Source organism: Patella vulgata, chromosome 4 (assembly GCF_932274485.2).
Source record: "Patella vulgata chromosome 4, xgPatVulg1.2, whole genome shotgun sequence".
In the NCBI taxonomy this organism is placed as follows: domain Eukaryota; kingdom Metazoa; phylum Mollusca; class Gastropoda; family Patellidae; genus Patella; species Patella vulgata.
Window position 1 is genome coordinate 61,776,227 of NC_065882.2, and position 22,019 is coordinate 61,798,245.

Consider the following 22,019-nt stretch of genomic DNA (forward strand, 5'->3'; position numbering starts at 1 on the left):
GTACATGATGCAAACATTCCGCCAACGTAGATGTGGTTGGCCTCCGTGGGTCTATTTATTTAATATAAATTGGGTCATTTTTGATGAACAGGAAGTGTTTTACGGATGAAACAAATAATAATCTCAGATTGCCCATATCTAAGTTATTTCCTAACGGATCTTCTTTGGATGAATCCCATATGGGCTCTGATGGACGTTTTTTTGATATTCTGAAGTTTGCTTGATTAATATTAGCATCAAAGATTTGCGAAAGTTTTCTTCAGCATTTTTTCGACATTCAAGATGGCGTATCTCCATCACTATTTGAGGTATCAAGTTGAAATAAGGAATAAGGAACACATCTGCCTTCAAAATAGCATATTAAAAAATTTTGTGACGGCTTCTGGAAACTTCTGGAAATTACCATGCCTTCCGATTTTTCCTGAACATGAATAGTTCTCTCCATTTTAAAAATAGACAAAAAATGATATAAATGGTGGTGTTAGCCCCAGATAATATCCTTCATGTTCAAAGACCTTGTTAGATAACATTTTCAACTGATTGGCCGCCATAGTGGATTTTACAAAAAACATTCAAATCGATATTCAGCTGCCATTTTAATTCCGATTTTTGAAAACTTTTTTTTTGTACTGAACCTATTCCAAATCGCAACAATCTTTAGGGAGCCGATTTTTGAATTTCGATTTTGTTTACTTCCGATTTCACTTTGAAGTTTGTTCGACTTTTCACCATCTAGATGGTGACCTAACCTTTCTATGACCTTTGTATGTATGATGATCCTAATGTCTACTAACAATTAATATAAAAAAGTTTGGTATAACTTCTGGTTTTATTAAGAGTTCAAAATGACAGTTTTTTTTCACTTTAATAGGTATTGGATGTTACTATACTCAATAATTGATGGTGTGACTTGAATGTTGAAGTGACATGGTGTGACGTGACTTGATATACCGAAACACGTCAGTACTCCTTAGGATTTCTAGTTTATATTCTTATGTCAAATAAATTAAACAGCAGTAGATACTAAAATTTGCCAGTATTTGCACATATTCAAATACTTCCATTTCAAACTGCAAAGCAGCTTTGAAATCCAGTCAGTATTTTTCATATCTGAACAAGTAAAAGAGTATTTTGGGGGGGGGCCAGACTTGAGGGGGTAACACTCTTCGAAAAAGCCTAAGACTCCATCAATTCAAGTCCGATCGGCATGAAAATTGGCATATTTGTTCTTAGGAAAATATTCTGCATTGACTTGGTGAATTAGATTTTTGAAATTCTTCCAAAAACATGGTTAGTTCCTAAAGAAGAGTCGTTCCTAACTTTCTAGAAATGTCTTTACTGAAAAACTCTTGGTGCATTCTTATAGTGACAAGCAGGAAGATATGAATTTGACCTTCAAATTTGTTCATTTTTGGGAATTTAACATAGTAAGGAGACTAAAATATCCAATGGAGGGAGGTGAATACAACAGAAATGGGGTTTAATACAGCGGAGTTATGGCTTTATGAATGTAACTTATTTCAGGAAATGGTAAACATTTAGATTAATGTAGACATTTTTAACCAGTGTCTAAACATAAGCTTCTGTTAACAAAGTGAATTTAGGCCATACAAAAAAATTCTGGTTCTCAGACAATCCTTCAAATATAGGTTTCTATTTAAAACCCGTAAATATTTCTCTCTACAGAAGGAAAGAACAAATTTTGTATTTCTAATGTGAATACTGCTCCTTCCATCAAAATGGTGTATAATACGAGTAATTCCCTTCTCATTACTAGATGTAGTAAGCAGGAGAATTATCATCCATGAAAGAAGATTGTCAATAACATTTACCAAACATTTAGCAAGTTTGTGTACTTGATAATTCAGCCTACTGGACATGTCTAACAGAGTTACTTCCCTTAACAGTGGGAAGTTGTAATCAAAGCCAAAGATGTTTATATTTTTTACATTTTAAAAAAAAACGGTTGTAAAGACAGTATTAAGTGGTGTAGTAGTATCAGAGAACGAGAATATTATTTTTTATATGGCCGTATGTCTGTTGTTCATACACAGTTGGCCAATTTTAAAACAAGATTGACATATAAAGAAAACATCGGCCCTGAACAAATCAGACTGGTGTATAATATTCTTTTTTAAACAATATATCACTGGCTTTTGGCATGTTTGTGTAAAAGTTCGAGAATATTCCTTGATATTTTTTGTACTTCTGGCGTTGTGTCGTTCTTTAGTAGAGCTTGTAGTTTCTCCACACCTCCCTCTTCTTGTAATAATGGACAATATCGTTTCTCTGCGAATAAAGAGAAATATTCTTTAAAGTACATTTAAAGGGACAATAACACTCTTGCTGGCTTGAAAGCTCCAGAAAATAAATAATATCTCTATCTAAGTACTAGATGTTTAAGTGTCCTACCTGTTGTGTAAATTATCCATTACATCCTATTTTACTTGTCCAGAGGGTTCGAAAATATTTTTAAACCGAAGTTTCATTTGAAAAGGTTTACGTTAGACGTTTCAAACCATTATGTTGAGAGAGAGAGAGAATGGGGTTTAACGTCCACTCGACACAACTAGGTCATTTCGGGACTAACATATGGTTTAATTTTATTTCAATAATTCGCTTGCGCATAGGGGTCTTTAGCAGTGGGAGGAAACTGGAGGACCCGGAGAAAACCCACGAGGTTGGACGGGCGACCCTACTCCTTGTCACGTACAACCAGGGATTCGAAACCACGCCAGTCGACTCAATGACAGACTTTATGATACAGCGCGCGCACGCTAACCATTCAGCCATCCACCCCCCCCCCCCCCCCATTATGTTGAATTTTTCAAATTTTTTAAATAAGGTGTGTTAAGATGAAATTTGTATCATCCATTAATTGAAATATTCTAAAATAGTACAATTTGTTGACCAGAATAAAGATTGGGACATATTATTCAGTTACAACAAGTGTGGTATTGAGCCTTTAACAAATACATTATAGGGCCCTAACTACATTATAATTCGGATCTGTAACGGAAATAACTGACAGTTTTTGCCTCATTTCCTACATGATGGAACCAAAGCAAGAAACTGTCATGAAATACAGTACCAACTGGACTAATGAAAATTGAGACTTTGTCATCGATTCATGTGTTACTTACCAAAGTCAGATTAAATGAAACTTTAATGTACAATCTGAACAATCAGTTCTAGCCCAAGCTTGTGCTAGTCTTGGCAACGCATGTTCAATGGTGTGATTAATTTTCTTTTTTCAAACAGAATGACAGAGATTTGTAATTACGTGTTTTGACCGAAGGTCTGAAACACATATACTTTTCGTAATGGTTTTTATTCTTAGGGAGGCGATTTTTGAATTTCGATTTGTTCAATCCTGGTTTCATTTGAAATTTTGTTCGACTTTTGACCTTCTCTCTGGTGACCTAACCTTTAAATGACCCTTGACCTTTGTATATATGATGACCCTGATGTCAACTAACAGAAGAAACAAAACTGTTTTATATCATGATAGTGATGTGGATCAAAATGAGGACCAAAACAATTCAAAAGGGTTTGTGTACCTATGGATAATTAAGAGTAATTACTGAATCTATAAAAACATAAAAAGGAAATGTGAAAAATCGATTCAGCAACTCAGATTCAATACACGAATTGTGAGAACGATATATATTGTGCCAGCATTATCTCAAACAAAGCTGTGTTTATAACATTGATTTTTATTGAATATAATGTTTACTTTTTATATTGTATCTTTCCATCCTGTACAATAAAACTGGTTGTGGGAAATTGTTCACCATGATATTATTCTAATCTGTAGTCAGTTTTTTGAGTTTTTACTATACAATTTTAGCCAATTATTTATAACAGAACTGGAGGATAGTATTAGTAAACCAAAATATAAGTAGTGCTTAATATAATATAAATACCACTTACCATTTTTAGTACAAACATGATTTATGGCCCAAACTGCCCACAGTTGAACTGATGGTAGATCATAACAAATTAACAAGGGAAAGAATGGACTAAATGATCTGAAAATATATACAAAATACACCATATATACACTAGCAGATTAAGATTAGAAATAGGAATCATAAGCATTAACTTTTTGAACCCGACTGGCCAGTTTTCCGGCCAAGATAATAAAGTCTTTATCCCGACTGGCTTGTTTTCCAGCCAAGCATGATGCATTAGGAATTCCACTATGACCATGTGTTGTCTGTTGCGAGGGCTTTCCCCGCTTCCCTTGATGCGACACTGAGGGTTTTACGGTAATAAATGGCAAACAGAGAACACGAGAAAATAGAAATAGTCCGTACATTCCCTTGTTTATATTCATTCTATACCTTATAAAAACATGGTAATGCACAGACTTTTTTCTGTTTTTCTTTGGTGTTCTCTTATCTAGTGGCAGTCAATTCTTTTTATGAATTGTCAGATATCCTCTCACAGTCTCACACAACAACTTTTGGTCTTGGAAGGAATTATTAGTGAGCAGAAATTCGCCCATGTATCTGTTATCACTCGTCACTTCAGTCAGTTTTCAAGAGGGATGCCTCGTGTTTTCCTTTGGCGTTAGTCACTTCCGATTCAGGAAACCTGTATTACTCAGCTATCATAGCAATGATCTCTGTGTTAAAATTATATTTGGAACGTGTTTAATTAGTTCTATCACATATGTGATAATGACTGACACCAATATTCTCCTTTGAAATAGATGAGGACTGGATATACTCCAAAGCCTGTAGAAGTTCAGCAGTAAATATGGAAGCAGCTGGTGAAGAGTATCCTCGTTTAAACATCGCTTTGTATTAAAATCAGTAATTGTGTACCCATAAAATTGTACTTTGTGTTAATATGTTCAATTACTAAATGCCAATCAAAGAAAATATCTTACCTATATGCTACCATTTCACCCTGTGGTTGTTCCCAGTTTAAAACTACTTGACCCTGTCAATATAAATAATATCTAAATATTAAAATCAAAATTTGAAAATATAAACAACATCTAACCACAGTCAAGGATTTGTCAGCACAGAACTTATTTCAAGTTTTACCCTGCACCGCCCTCATGCAAACATTACATGTTTACAAGGAAGCAAAAGCGAGGACATCTAGTGACAATATGAATAGGAAAGATAAGATTTCAAATTCAAGGTTCTTGGTAGCCCATGTGAAAAACCAAAGGAAGTAGGTTTAGACCATAATCGACTGACTGAAGACACTACGTTTCGTTGGGAATGGAATGAAGAAAATATTTCTGCTAAAAATAATTTTGTACAGCAAAGTCAACCAAACCATTGTGAGTTAAACGAATCATAATTTGTTTTATAGAAAAATCATAATTGAAACCTTTAAAGGGCAAACAAGATTTTGTAAGAAGGGGGAATAAAATCAAATAATGTTCTTCCTTTCTATAAGATAGGCAGCCAATGTCAATTTCAGAAATATCATAATTTGAAATCTTTATATAATAATGTAATCTAATCTGGACATTATTATTGTAATTGCTGAAAGTTAATGAGACAGACAAGCAATATCGATTTCAATATGGATTATTGTAACCTCTATTATGTTAACAACAAATGTGAACAATACACTGAAAGCATAAAATGTGACCACATTAAAAATTGGGCGTATGAAAAGGAACTTACAAGTTTTTCCAAGACCTCTATTCGTAATGTACCAGATATCACCCATGTTTCTTCTCCATCACTGGCAAGATGAGCTACTATACCAGCAGCAAAATAACTTACATCAATATGTTCAGCATCTAATAACTGACTGAAATAAATAAACCCTTACAAACATAAGATAATATTATTGGTAACTTTACTTATGGGTCATTTTTGAATGAATAAATGAAATGGGATTTAACATCCTACATTTCTGCACCACAGACTAGGGAAAACAGTCATTTTGTAACAAAGGAGTGTTTTAATAGATGAGTTTGAACTTGAGCCAGTGTGTGTGTGTGAGAGAGAGAGAGAGAGAGAGAGAGAGTTTCAACATCCATTTGACACAAACTGAGTTATTTTGGGACTAACATATGATTCAATTTTATTTCAGTAATTCACTGGCGCGTAGAGAGGTGTTTATCTGTGGGAGCAAGACTGAGGGCCCGGAGAAACCCTGAGGTTATATAGGCGGCCCTACTCCTTGTCATGTTCGAGCAGGAATCGAAACCACACCACTTCACTCAATAACAGGCCTTGTGATTTCACGTGCACTCATTAAACCACGAGACCATCCTCCACCCCCAACCCATTGTGATATTGCTAGACCATTTGCCATAAACTGAAACAGTACAATTACAAATGGATAGAAATTATTAATTGAAAACTTTGTATAATTTTTTATCTCAATTATTGTATGAGAACTAAAAGAGTTGGCAGTCTCAGAATTCCTAGCTGAATAACTGAGCTAATGAAGATGGGCATACACCATACAATGTGCTATGAGGGAAATTTTGCCTGCACAGCGGGAATTCGTCGAAGAATCCTACTTTATAATGTCACAGATATATATTTCTAAGACCGAGAATATCAGTTTTGCAAGAGATTTCAATGATCGCGAAGATTTAGAAGCCCGATCCTTCACAGAACAAGAAATTAAAGCCATGCAGATGAGTCGAATTCTGCCAAACACGAGGAAAAATACCAATTGCATAGGAATATGGTGACACTTCGAGATCAGTACAAAAGATTGGATTTTAACTTTTTTGATAAGCAAGGTACATTTGCTAATTTCCGCACAGATCAATTCATTAACTTCGCGAGGTATTGACATCCACCACTGACAGACAAAAACAAGAACAGCCATTAAATGAAGACGAGTTGGAATTGTAGAGTTCTCAAGTTTGTAGTGTAGCGAATGCCAATGGATTAATTTATACTAGTAATAGTGTTCAAAATGCCAAGAGATTAATTTATAATAGTAAAGTATTTGGATTATGTGCTGCGGATGAGCATAAGCCGCGACAAAATGTGAAAGTGCGACAAAATGTGAAAGTGCGACTAGATATCAAAATGTAAAGAAAAGTGATACAAAATGTAAGAATCTGACTGAGAGTGACGCACATTTGAAAAGTGCTGAGACTATTGAAAATGATGACTTTTTTACCATAACATGTTCAAAACGGGTTGTAGATGTTCAAATAAATATGTAAATCATGATTTTGTTATTTTTGTCCCTCTTCAACTGATACACGGCCACTTTTCAACTGATACTTTTCAACTGATACCCTCCCATTTTCATCAAAGAGTCGAGAAAAAGTATGGGTATAATCCAATATATGACACCCAAAAATCACTATTTGCCTGGGTACTACTTGGAATCAATATCTGTTCAACTACAAAAACTTGTGTATATCCCTTTTAATAGGACCCAGCTCATCTTTTCATTAAAGCCTCATTGTTTTAAAGGACAACTGATGCTGAACAGATCAGCAAATATCCCTATAAAAGTGTTTAGTTACTCACCAATAATCCTAATATCTTAGTTTCAACCTGAACTCGATTCTCTGTCTCTAGATTTCCAACAACCTGTTAAAAATGTTACAAGTAACCATTATAATAATAGTACATTGTTTTACTTCAGCTGAATAATCTATATGCAAAAATGCAATTATCACACTGACCATCAATATAGTAAGGAAAATAAAATTAAAATTGAAGATAATAGTACATCTATACCTGTAATGTTGTCATAAACAGTTCCAAGCCCTTTTCTGAAAGAAAAACTCTACATGTTGGAGGAGACTCATCTGAAAATAAAAAGAAAGAAGATCAATACAAGTCAATGACACAGAGCATCAAAAAAAATAATTCTTTCTACACATGCATACTATCATGATAATAAATAATGAGTATGGAACAATCCACAATGTATTGAGTTTAAATTTGAGAATAGGTCCTATTTACCTGTTATGCTCCATTGAGTAGGCTACTTAGTATAGATTTGAGTTTTAGTGAGATCTAACAGAGCACTGAGTGGACATTGAAACTATTTTCCTGTGAGATTAGGTAGAGCACCAAGTGGATATTCGAAATGGGGTTTAATGTCCTACTGTTCTGCTAAAGGTTTCATAGAGTATCCAAGAGTATTTACCTGTGAGGTTCAATAGAGCACCGAGTATAAATCCAAGAGTATTTACCTGTGAGGTTCAATAGAGCACCGAGTATAAATCCAAGAGTATTTACCTGTGAGGTTCAATAGAGCACCGAGTGTAAATCTGAGAGTATTTACCTGTGAGGATTCATAGAGCACTGAGTGTGAATTTTAGAGTATTTACCTGTGAGGTTCCATAGAACACTGTGAGTGTAAATCTGATAGTGTTTACCTGTTAGGTTCCACAGAGCACCGAGTGTAAATCTGAGTGTATTTACCTGTGAGGTTCCATAGAGCACTGAGTGTGAATTTGAGAGTATTTACCTGTGAGGTTCCATAGAGCACTGAGTGTGAATTTGAGAGTAATATCAATTAACTGATTATCCACTGTGAGTGTAAATCTGATAGTATTTACCTGTTAGGTTCCACAGAGCACCGAGTGTAAATCTGAGTGTATTTACCTGTGAGGTTCCATAGAGCACTGAGTGTGAATTTGAGAGTATTTACCTGTGAGGTTCCATAGAGCACTGAGTGAATTTGAGAGTAATATCAATTAACTGATTATCGACTTTTTGTTTAACCAGACCAAGTAATTTCTTCATATATCTAGATTTTGCTCCGAGTACTGAAGTTTCTTCTGTAGATATCTGTAATTAATAAATAAAGGTGGAAATTTAATCAACGAGTTAACATATCACTTACTGATCAGTTCTTCTGTCAATAAGTATACTAAACAAACAGACAGCTACCCAAAAACGAACCCTGAATAACTGAAATGAAATGGGGTTTAACGTCCTACTGTTCTGCTCCTATGCTGGGCTAATGAAGACGGGCATACGCCATACAGTGTGCTATCAGGGGAATTTTGCCCGGGCAGCGGCACTATCGCCCACTCTTATATCGAATTCCAAATGCCAAGGGATCTTTTACATGCATTCTAATGTATACACAGGACCTCGGTTTTTCGTGTCATCCGAAGGACTAGACAGTTGTCCTTGCCAGGCCCTCCGTCCTGTATCACTCACAAGGGGGAACCACGCCGGAAAATCTGGATGAACTTTCTCGGCCAATGCAGAGATAGAACACCCGACCTCCAGGCTAGCGAGCCAGCGTCTTACCCACTTAGCCACGTGACTCCCCCCTGAATAACTAGCTGATAAGACATTATTTAATATTGCCTACTAAATAACAATAAAAAAAAAATCTGACTTCTTCTCTGATTTTTCTGATCTATCCTAGCACTGCAATGATGAATTGGGTCAGAAAGTTCTTCTCCAAACTCTCTGGTCACAAGAGTCCATCACACTATCACTATAGCCTTAACAATGTCCAATACATAGAATGCAACTTCTCGACAAGTTTGTCGACCTCCGTTAAGTTATAACCACATATTCATTTTTCTTATCATGATACATGTATTCACTTCACAAAGAAATCATAATGGACTCACTTTAGCAGCTAAAATAGAACAGATAGCTACAGACATTCGGTTCATACTAGGATCATCAAAAGCACATAAACAACCCATGACTAGTTTTGCACACTTGTAACGATCGAACGACTAAAAAAAAACGCAAAAAAAAACATAAACAACAAGATTAAAAATCAATTTCTGCAATATGTATCGAAGATATAACTGATTTTGTTTTTAGTATATTTGATCACATTTAGAGGAACTTCCAACCAGAGGTCACATGAATGACCCTAATCAGTGAAATGTTTAGATAAACCTTGAATAGGTCATGATAAATAGATATCAATTTAGACCAATAATAATCACAGAAAACAACTCACCACATCTTGTAACATTCTATCACTGCATAAAGTTAACAAAGCATTCTTCTGTAGCTAAAAAAACAATATTTTATTCTTGTAACACCAAAAGGAGTGGCATGATGTTGGCATGTATTGACATTGTCGGACCCAAATTATCATTTATAATATATAGGTTGTGTGATAATTTATGACCATTTCAAAGTATGTGACAGTTGACTTATGTTTAAGCTTGCCTTGTATAGTTGCACTTTAAGAGACCTTCTGAAATCCTACAAAGAGAAATCTGGCTTCAAAAGGGATACAATTTATATACACTGAACATGTATAAGAACTAACCTGTTGGTGACTAGGGAATTGTTCCAAAGCTTTTAAAGTTAATTCAACAATATCTCTTAAACACATAGGGTGAATCTTAGGACCGAGTTCACTCTTAGATAAATTATACAAACAAGCTGTGGCTGCCATCTGTACACCTAACTGTTTAGGATGAGCCTTCATTGCAGGAATAACCAACTAAAAAATACAATAGACCAACAAAATATTTCAGTTTATAACTAATTCAGTATTAAAATATGTGAGTCAACTGATACATATAATACATACATTGTATAATAAAATTAAGAGAGATAGATTGTCATTTTGAGAGGAATTCATTAAAAGAGTCACTCCCTTTTACCGATGGAATAAAGAACATGTGGTAATCAATGAGGATGTTGTTATTTTTTATTTTTTGAAATAATAATTGGTCATGCAACCCTTTTATATTTATCTGGTTGAATCCCTAATATTAATCTATCTACAATTAGAGCTGGCGAAAAATATCGATTATATAGCCGATAATCGTCGGCGACTACGGGAAAATATTGATATCGATATTCAGTTCTTGATATCAATACTTGTATAAAAAATAAAGGAGCTTCAATAAAATACAATTAACGGAATGATTTGTTTCAAATAATCACCGTCATATCATTCAAAACACACAAAACATAAAAACATGCACACTAGGGAAGGTACAACAACCGCACCAGTAAATTTTGCGGTCATTTACAACAATGACAATGAATAATTAATTAATTGTTCATGGGAAATAAATCGATTTTAATAGAAATTTATTTATTGTTATAAGCGGCCGAGGAAAATTGTCAACAGTGATTGATGGCGAGCACGAAGCTGCGAATACTATTTTATTAATAACACCATCAGATAAGTTGTCAATGAAGCAAACATTAAGAAAACATAGTTTGAGGATCATAGTTTTTTTTTATTTGATCAATAACATATTTAAATGCATTATTAGCATACAAACAGTTATTTCTTTCAACTTAAAATTTTCCGATGGCGATATATCAATATTGCCGAAATGGTTGCTGATATCGATATTTAAAATCGGTATCGATTGCCAGCCCTATCTACAATATACATACCCTGATAATATCTTCTCTAGGTTCTGTCATATGTTGTGAGAAACTAAATAACCTATACAAAGCTCTCTGTATATACATGCAACGTGACACATAACGTTTTAATGTCTCTTTTAACTGAGTCTCATCAGCTTCTCCAGTTACCTAAAATACACAAATAATATCACATTAGTCCTGTATTATTCTTAAAGTTAAAATTTATTTTATTTCAGTTACAAGTTTACTAGATAGCATAGTCGTCAATACAGACATTTCCAAAAGTTATATAGTTGAATAGTTAGACTATTGATATAATTTGATGTCTAATTGTGGATTTTCAAAACGCATGCATTATAAATTACTACTGAATATACAACAATATGGCCTTTATGAAAACCCTATGAAAGTAACATTATTTGATGGCTTCGTTTTTGTTATTTGTTTAAAAAATCCAACAAGTTATTACATTAAAAGAAGTAATCGCCCTTTATAAAACTCATATCTGCATTGGCCACACGTATTGGTATATTTTAGATGCGATGTGTAAAAGATTATGGACAGAAAAACATATGGTAATTTATTAGTGTTCGAGTAGAAAATAAAGGCGTGCAATCTCAGAATTCTTCATAAATTTTCTATAACATATATATTAATGTTCGCTGTAGAAAACCAAACAGTTGAAGTTTTGTGTATTTATGACTTTTTGTATTCTGTACAGTATTTAATGATGAAATATGAAATGGCCCTCAATGATTATTGGGTTATTATTGATATTAGAAAAATGAAAATTTTTCACCTATGTAATGCCGAGCAACTAAGCTAATGAACAAAGTCAAAGATCACAATGTACCATATGTAATGATAGTCCTACCTCGCCCCAAGCCTATACGTAGCAAAATTACGCCCCCCCCCCCCAACATTCTTATTACGTTTCACGTTTGTTCCAAAGTGTTTAAAGAATTTCGTATGGAGTCACATTAAAATATTCAAACTGATAAACATGTTATTTTTTGCTACAGGCACGATTTCTTTCACTAAACTTTAATACCATTAGTTATTTATATAGACATCAAAGATATGCCCAATCTTATTAAATTTAGGTATACCGTAAATAACATCAAAGATATCTATAATGACATACCCTGTTTGTTCTTTATCATTAGCTTCTGGCACCTGTGTTTATCCCTCTTATTACAGGTAAATATATTGATGATGATGGTAATGATAGGAACATCATCAAGGGGATTAAAGAATAGGCCGAAGATTCAATATTCCTAAAGTTCTTTGCAAAATAAACTATTCATAGAAACTTCGGATTTTTTTTATCTAGTAAGGCTATAGGAACCGTGGTGACTCAATTAGTAGTAGACAAAGAGATGCTGGCTCGCTAACCTGGAGGTCCCGGATTCAATCCCGGTGTTTGCCGAGAAATTTCCTCTGGGTTTTCCGGCGTGGTTCCCCTTGTCAGTAGTGCAGCACAGATGGGACGAAAAACCGAGGTGCCGTGTACACATTGGCGTACACGTAATAGAATCCTTGACAATTAGGTATGCTAAACCCCATTTCATTTCAGTCCGTTTTTACTAACGATTAAGACCGACTGTATTTCTTATATATAGACAATTGTAAACGGCAATATTAAAAGTGTAGGATGTTTGTGCTGAAGGTATTTGTATTTAATATTATGAATAATTTGATTCAATTTTACAATTTTCTCTGCTATTTATAGACGTTTGCACATTTATTTCCTATTGTCAGACATATATTTGCTTGAAGCATTCGATTCTCATATGATATATTGGATTTCATTCCGGCTTAACAGCGCTACAATTTTAAACAATTGTGGTGTTTAGATGTGAATCATTAAATTGGCAAAGCATTTTAGTTCTTCAATATGCCGGATATTAAAAAAAATAATTTTAGGATCCTCTTAATATTACAGAACATTGTCCACAAAACAAATGTTTTAAGATACAATTTTGCATTTGAACTCATTTAAATATGGTCGTATATTTTTGCATCCCTTTTTGTCAGTATGTGAAAGATTAATCGAAATATATTTGAAAGATAGAACTCAAGAAACTCCTAGAAAAAATCTGTAATTTCCCACTACGCAGGCCAATCCAAATGGCACGGAAAAGACGGTTGTACAGACCCGCCATTCATGGTGAGACTGGTACCAAACTACATACTTTTGTTTTCATTGAAATCGTAAAATTTTCTAGAATTTGTTGGCTAAAATAAATCGTCAAAGACAATCGGGATGTTAATGGGAGTATGGTATTAGAAAAACAGGTAGATCAAATACTAATATGTTGGATTATTGCTGTGACTTTGCCTCTTCGACAAATGACCGGTAAAAATGTCTAACATCTTCGAACATCATTTTCATTGCACAAGAGTTATACATAACCCCACCCCCATTCTTTTAAGTTCTTTCCGGTGATAACTAAGATTGTTTTTGTCCATATTTCAATTGTCCATAATTATTATAATTATTTATGAAATCATTTGATTTTTGGATGTGATGCGTTGAAAATACATATCTATATGATGTGTAGAACATGCAAATCTATAACATATATTTCCATGTCGGTCACTTTTTGCTGGGATCGGATAGAAAGCGATGTTTTAAATATTGATCTGGCATGCACACTGTGAACTGTTGGTGTCTAATAAAATGATACACAAATAAGCCTTATTCTGTATTTAGGTATGTAATCGAAAAATTGAAAAGTGTATTAGAGCGTCTGACACATAAGCGGGATTTTTGAGGTCGCCGAAACCCGATAAGGACACAAAAAATAGCGGCCAAAATGTCACAATTTTCCATTTTTTGCCAAATGCTTAAAGCAAGGGATAAAATTCGAGATGACTTTACTAATTACTTCCACATTGTGTTGTGTCATGTATTACATGATATTGTTATGTGTGTATAATTGTCTCTATGATTATAATGAATAATAGTTGTGGTGTGATTCGTCTGCTAGCATTGTTGCAGAATTTAGAGACTTTTTAATCAAGACGAGCGCGTGCTGGTGACCACGTGATGCCGGGGTTGCGGCAGATGCATGGGAACCAGCGGCATGGTGGAGATTTGTTGTGAAGTTTCGTGTGTAAATTCTTTCATTGCATAGTTAGATATAAGTTATTGCATTATTTTATACCGTGTGAATGTTCGGTAATATGTCTAAATCATCGTTGATAACTCGTATCAAGTTCGTTTCATGATTATAGTAAGTAATTCGCGATAGAGTAGAAGATTCCAGCATCAACGCAGATTCCAGAATAGTTCGACCCACGTGACATCGGAATGTGTGTTGACCAACATTTGTGTCAGGAACTGATTCTTTAATATATAATTAATAATACTGTCTAATATTTAATGTCCATTACAAGTCCGTTACGTATGTTTTTGTATGATTCTCTCGTATTACCATGTTTGTGATTGTTGTTTACCGTTCACTGTAATAAATCATGTTATTAATTGTACATTGACGTTGTCTATAATTTCTGCTGACGGGGCGTATTTCATGAATAGGTTATTTCTGGCCTTGTTTTAAGTGACGTAACAGAAATTGGGGGCTTAAGTCCGGGATAATCCGTATATATTTATGATATTAGTTAAATTTCTTATGTAAACGAAATTTATAATACACAGATTTGTGTTTTGGTATATTTATAAATCAGCAGAAAGTAGAAAGTCAATATGGTGTTTACTGTCCAAACATTTTTGTCAAAACCAACTCTGGTGGAGTTTGACGGATTAAAGAAGGTTGAATTGTTAGAACTTGCCATTCATTTCAAAGTTAAAGTAAATCAATCTATGAGAAAGAACATAATTAAAAATGCAGTACTTAAAACCTTGGTTGATAATAATATTTTTGATGAAGATGCCTTAGATTTAATTAGTGAGATACCAGGTGATGTAGATGTTTTAAAATTAAAAGAGTTAGAATTTCAACATCAGTTAAAACGACTAGAATTACAACAAAGGCAAGAAGTACATATTAAAGAATTAGAAATTCAAAAGGAAATTAAGATAAAAGAAATTGAATTGGCAAATCAGTCACACTCCACACAGCAGTCATTATTAAATCATTTTGATGCAGCAAAGCATATCAGATTAGTTCCTAAATTTCAAGAAAAGGAAATAGATCAGTATTTTTTACATTTTGAAAAGATAGCTGCTAGTTTAAAATGGCCAAAAGAAAATTGGACACTATTATTACAAAGTGTATTATTAGGTAAAGCTAGAGAAATATTTTCAGCTATGTCCCTTGAACAAAGTTCTAATTATGATACAGTCAAACATGCAATTCTTAATGCCTATGCTTTAGTCCCAGAGGCATATAGACAAAAATTTAGAAATTCAATCAAAGTTAATGAACAAACACATGTAGAATTTTCCAGAGTAAAAGAACACTTATTTGATAGGTGGCTTGATTCTAAAGAAATTAATAGAAACTTTAGTAAACTTAGACAACTTATGTTACTAGAAGAATTTAAACATTGTATACATGTTGATATTAGAACATTTCTAGACGAACATAAAGTAAGCACACTAAGTGAAGCAGCTACAATGGCTGATGACTATTCACTCACACATGATTTAATTTCTACTAAAAGTAGCCAAAGGCTAGACAAATCTCCCCATGCCGCTACCTCTCATTATACCCCAAATAAAGTAATTCAGAGTAGATCACCCTTTAACCCTCAAACTTATGATAAAGTCAAGTCAAATAGTGATAGCACTGTTAGGCCTAAGCCAGAAGCATATAAAGGGGTGGATCATCATAAAATACCTGTATGTTCTTATTGTCATAAAAAAGGGCATATTATTTCAGAGTGCTGGATTCTTCAAAGAAAATAAAATAAAAATACTAGTTTAAAATCCAGTGCTTGTGTTTCATTAAAAAGCCCTGAAGCGCCAATTAAATTAAACTTCCCTGAAAAGGTTGTTGATAATGCTGCGTCTGAATTTATTATTGAGGAGTTTAAGCCTTTTGTGTCTGAAGGATTAGTGTCACTTGTAGGTGACGATGCCAATTTAAAAACCCTTAGGATATTACGTGATACAGGAGCTTCACAAAGTTTGATGTTAGAAAAAGTTTTACCCTTTTCATCAAAGTCTTCTGTAGATGCTAATGTTCTTATTCAGGGTGTTCATTTGGGCTTTGTTAGTGTACCTCTTCATGATATTAACTTAAAGTCAGATTTAGTTTCTGGGCGTGTTACTGTGGGTATTAGACCTACTCTTCCTGTAGAAGGTATAGATTTATTACTAGGGAATGACTTAGCGGGTGATAAAGTTATTGTTAACCCGATTCTATCAAATAATCCTTCTTTTGAAAAGCCTGTTCACGATAATCAGGATTCTGATTTATTTACTTACCCTGCTTGTGCAGTTACTAGGGCTATGAGTAAGATGTCTGAAAAGAAATCTCTTAATGAGGATATGTCTATTAATGAAGATTCTTATGTGTTAGAGGACACTTTTATGGCGAATATTCCTGATATTCAGTTTGATGCTTCATTTGATAAGGACCAAGTTCCTATTTTACACGACAGTACCTCTTTTCACCCTAATAATCTTGAAGGTTTAGGTCCAGACCCTTTAAGTCGTTCTGAATTAATTATTGAACAAGGAAATGACCCTGATCTTGTCAATTGTTATGGTCAGTGTTTATCTTTAGACGAGGTGGAGAATGTCCCTATTTGTTTTTATAAAAATGATAATGTTTTGATGAGGAAATGGAGACCGCCAGATGCGAATGTTAGTGATGAGTGGAAGGTTGTTCATCAGATTGTTGTGCCAAAATTATATCGTCAAGAGGTTATAAGTTTAGCCCATGATTTGCCCATGGCTGGTCATTTGGGAGTTAACAAGACCTACCAAAGGATCTTAAACCATTTTTATTGGCCGAATCTGAAAAAGGATGTTGTTGAATTGTGCAAGTCATGTCACAACTGTCAGGTTGTTGGAAAGCCTAATCAGATAATTCCTATCGCGCCTCTGTATCCCATCCCAGCATTTGAAGAACCTTTTAGTAGAGTACTTATCGATTGTGTGGGACCACTTCCTAAAACAAAAACAGGCAATGAATACCTTTTAACAATTATGTGTGCCTCCACTCGTTTTCCAGAGGCGATTCCTCTTAGAAATATTAAAACGCCAAATATAGTGAAAGCTTTAATTAAATTTTTCACATTAGTTGGTTTACCTAAATCTATACAGTCAGATCAAGGATCTAATTTTATGTCTAATTTGTTTCAGCAAGTCATGCATCAGTTAGATATTAATCAATTTAAATCTAGTGCATATCACCCTCAATCGCAGGGGGCGCTTGAACGTTTCCACCAAACTTTAAAAAATATGATTCGGTCATATTGTTTAGAGCACAAAAGAGATTGGGACGAAGGCGTCCATCTTCTTTTATTTGCCGCTCGAGAAGCCGTTCAGGAGTCCCTTGGATTCAGCCCATTCGAATTAGTATTTGGCCACTCAGTGCGGGGACCGCTTACATTTCTTAAAGAGAAATGGTTAGGTGATGATACTAATATCAATATGTTAGATTATGTTGTTAGTTTTAAAGAAAGACTTAAAAGAGCATGTGAAATTGCCAAAGAAAATCTTAAAAATAGCCAGGTCAAAATGAAATACTGGTATGACAAGAAAGCCAAGAATCGTAATTTTAAATCTGGTGACAAGGTGCTTGCCTTTTTACCTATTCCTGGTAGTCCGCTACAGGCCCGATATCACGGTCCTTATGAAGTTGAATCTAAAGTTAGTGACTTAGATTATGTTATTAAAACGCCTGGTCGTCGAAAACAAAACCAGTTATGTCATATTAACATGTTAAAGCCATATATTGAGAGAGAAACTTCAAACATTAGTAGACCTGTTGCTAATTTATCTGTGATGCAGGACGGAGGGGCTGACAAGGACAGCTGTCTAGTCGTTCGGATGGGACGAAAAACCGAGGTCCCGTGTACACATTGGCGTGCACGTTAAAGATCCCTTGACAGTTGGAATTCGATATAAGAGTAGGCCGTAGTGCCGCTGTCCGGGCAAAATTTCCCTCATAGCACACTGTATGGCGTATGCCCGTCTTCATTAGCCCAGTTCGGAGCAAAACAGTAGGACGTTAAACCCCATTTCATTTCATTTCATTTCATTTGCTAATTTATCTGCTGTTTTGTCGAATGATGAACAAGAAGTTATAGAACCTATACAATGTGATATTAAATTAAAGAATTCTGTTATACTTTCAAATTTAGATACTAAACTTAATCATTTAAGTGATGTTGAAAAAGATGAGTTAAAATCTTTAATACATAAATACATACATTTATTTCCTGATGTTCCAAGTAAAACGGAGGCTATATATCATGATGTTGACGTGGATGGGGCTGTACCTGTTAAACAACACCCATACCGTTTAAATCCTCTTAAATTGGAACATTTGAGAAATGAAGTTAAGTATATGTTGGAAAATGACATTATTGAACCCAGTTACAGTGACTGGAGTTCACCATGCATATTAGTTCCAAAGCCTGATAAGTCATATCGTTTTTGTACAGACTTTAGAAAAGTTAATTCTGTTTCAATAACTGATTCATTTCCTATCCCTAGAATAGATGATTGTATTGATAAAATTGGTGATGCACAATTTGTTAGTAGATTCGATCTTTTAAAGGGATATTGGCAGGTTCCATTAACGGAAAGGGCTAAAAGGGTATCAGCTTTTGTAACACCAGATGGTCTTTTTCAGTATAAAGTAATGCCGTTTGGTATGAAAAACGCACCACCTACCTTTCAAAGATTAGTTAACGGAATTATTGCCGATTTACAAAATTGTGAGGGGTATATTGACGACATTATTACTTATAGTGATACATGGGAACAGCACAAGAATCAGTCAGATGCTTTATTTAAGAAATTATCTGATGCTACATTAACTGTAAATCTCATGAAAAGTGAATTTTGTCATGCTACTGTAGAATATTTAGGCCATATTGTAGGTCAAGGACAAGTAAAACCTATTAAAGCAAAAGTTGAAGCTATTGTAAATTTTACTCAGCCGAATAATAAGAAAGAAATGATGAGATTTTTAGGTATGGCTGGTTATTATCGGAAGTTTTGTCCAAATTTTTCAGTTATTGCTAATCCCATGACAGATTTATTAAAAAAAGATGCTAAATTTATTTGGTCTAATCAATGTGCGAAAGCGTTTGATAAACTTAAAGCCATACTAATCACCTCTCCAATTCTTATCATACCAGATTTTACTAAACAGTTTAAACTTTCGGTAGATGCAAGTGATACAGGTGCAGGTTCAGTTTTGTCTCAGAATGATGTAAATGACATTGAACATCCTATATGTTATTTTTCAAAGAAATTTAATAGATATCAAAAGAATTACTCTACCATTGAAAAAGAATGCTTGGCATTAATACTGTCTCTGCAACACTTTGATTTCTATTTGGGAACAACTTTATATCCTGTAATTGTATGTACAGATCACAACCCACTTACTTTTATTCATAAAATGAAAAATAAGAACCAGAGGTTGCTCAGATGGAGTTTAATGTTACAAGAATACAACATTGTTATTAAACATATAAAAGGTAGAGATAATGTTATACCTGATACCTTATCTAGAGTAAATTACGTGTTACATTTAAAGTTTACATTACATTTAAACTTTTTTAAAGGGGGGAGGTGTCATGTATTACATGATATTGTTATGTGTGTATAATTGTCTCTATGATTATAATGAATAATCAGTTCATTGTTGTTACTAAAGTTGTGGTGTGATTCGTGATGCTGGGGTTGCGGCAGAGGCATGGCAACCAGCGGCATGGTGGAGATTTGTTGTGAAGTTTCGTGTGTAAATTCTTTCATTGCATAGTTAGATATAAGTTATTGTATTATTTTATACCGTGTGAATGTTCGGTAATATGTCTAAATCATCGTTGATAACTCGTATCAAGTTCGTTTCATGATTATAGTAAGTAATTCGCGATAGAGTAGAAGATTCCAGCATCAACGCAGATTCCAGAATAGTTCGACCCACGTGACATCGGAATGTGTGTTGACAAACATGTGTGTTAGGAACTGATTCTTTAATATACTATTCAAAAAAAGTAGGGGATATTTGATTTTGGGGGCATAATACTAAAATATGCAAATGACTACGAAAAAAGTCACTATAGAACCTAACAGAAAAAACATTTCCAGTTACATGTGACGCCCAAACGCACCAATAGCTACCGCATGGAATGCAGGTGATGCTTGGGATCATCATGGGGGTCCAACCCAAGATTTGCACGACTCTGACTTTGAATGTTACAGTCATTGTGGCATTGAATTCCAGGGTGGAAACATCAGTTTAATTGTTTTAGTGACCAGAAAACAAATTTTGATATGCGTCGGCTTACCAAAAATGAAAGGTTACGTGCTCTTGCATGCTACAGATCGGCACAACACAGGCGGTTGTGGCGCGGACGATGAATGTTTCTCAGTCTGTCATAAGCAGGCTATGGTCCAGATACCGTGATACACAACCTGTACAGGACAGACCACGCTCAGGTCGACCAAGGGCGACAACTCAAGCCCAGGATCGATTTATCCGTACCTTGGCCTTGAGAAATCGTGTCATCACAGCAAATCAGGTAAGCGCTCGTCTTCAAACAGACACTGGTGTGAGAGTGAGTGGCCAGACGATTCGGAATCGACTGCATAGGGGTCACCTTTCGCGCCCGACGTCCTCGCGTGATCCCTTGTTTGAGAGATCATCACATTCAGGCAAGACGTCGTTGGTGTAGGGATCGTCAACACTGGGATAATCGACGCTGGAGCAATGTGATGTTTTCAGATGAGTCAAGGTTCACTGTTGATTTTTTGGACAGACGTAGGAGGGTGTGGCGTCGTCGAAACGAGCGCTTCCAAGACGTTAACGTCATCAGACATGATCGATTTGGGGGTGGTTCTGTTATGGTGTGGGGAGGCATCACTGTTGCTGGAAGAACGGCTTTACATGTTGTTGCAGGGCGTGTTACAGGCCAGTACTACCGGGACAACATCTTGGCAGTCCATGTTGTGCCGTTCGCACGACGTCATGGCCGCCGTTTCATCTTCCAGGATGACAACGCAAGATGTCACAGGGCCAGGATCGTTACAGGTTACCTCCAACAACAGAACATCACCACATTACCTTGGCCAGCACTGAGTCCCGACCTCTCCCCCATCGAGCATGTCTGGGACATGCTTGGACAGAGGTTACGTCAACGTCAACAACGTCCTGCCAATGTCCAAGAACTTGCTGCTGCGTTGCAACAGGAATGGGACAAGCTGGACCAAAATGACCTTATACGTCTCATTAGGAGTATGCCACGTCGGATCAATGCTTGTTTGGCAAACAGAGGAGGATTTACCCGTAACTGACTTGGTTGTGATGCTGTGGTAACTTTGCTGTTTGACCCCGGGTATCATTTTACCCTTATAATGGTCAGTCTGTGCCTTACTTAGTCTAACGATCATTTGGAATAAATCGATGAATGTGAACTTCATTTCATTTTGTCATTTGTTTCTTCGTCAGTTTCATTAGGTGACTTTAATAACACTTAAAAATCAAATATCCCCTACTTTTTTTGAATAGTATATATAATTAATAATACTGTCTAATATTTAATGTCCATTACAAGTCCGTTACTTATGTTTTTGTA

The 22,019-nt window shown here is 35.1% G+C and overlaps 2 protein-coding genes across 2 annotated transcripts in view; one reads left to right on the forward strand and one right to left on the reverse strand.

The window, feature by feature from the left end:
- The window catches only part of LOC130012394 (5-hydroxytryptamine receptor 1B-like), a 99,752-nt gene that overhangs the window by 70,335 nt on the left and 7,398 nt on the right, over window positions 1–22,019 (forward strand). The gene's annotated exons all lie outside the window — the stretch shown is intronic.
- On the reverse strand, window positions 560–13,674 carry LOC126819592 (protein zyg-11 homolog B-like). The gene is made up of 13 exons (XM_056100255.1): window positions 13,660–13,674; window positions 11,313–11,453; window positions 10,222–10,398; window positions 9,904–9,957; window positions 9,560–9,670; window positions 8,672–8,756; window positions 8,434–8,502; window positions 7,695–7,765; window positions 7,482–7,544; window positions 5,655–5,780; window positions 4,898–4,950; window positions 3,934–4,031; window positions 560–2,289 (listed from the first exon to the last, which is right to left on the reverse strand). Exons 1-13 carry the CDS (start codon window positions 13,672–13,674, stop codon window positions 2,147–2,149), a joined length of 1,206 nt encoding a protein of 401 aa, XP_055956230.1. The 3' UTR covers window positions 560–2,146.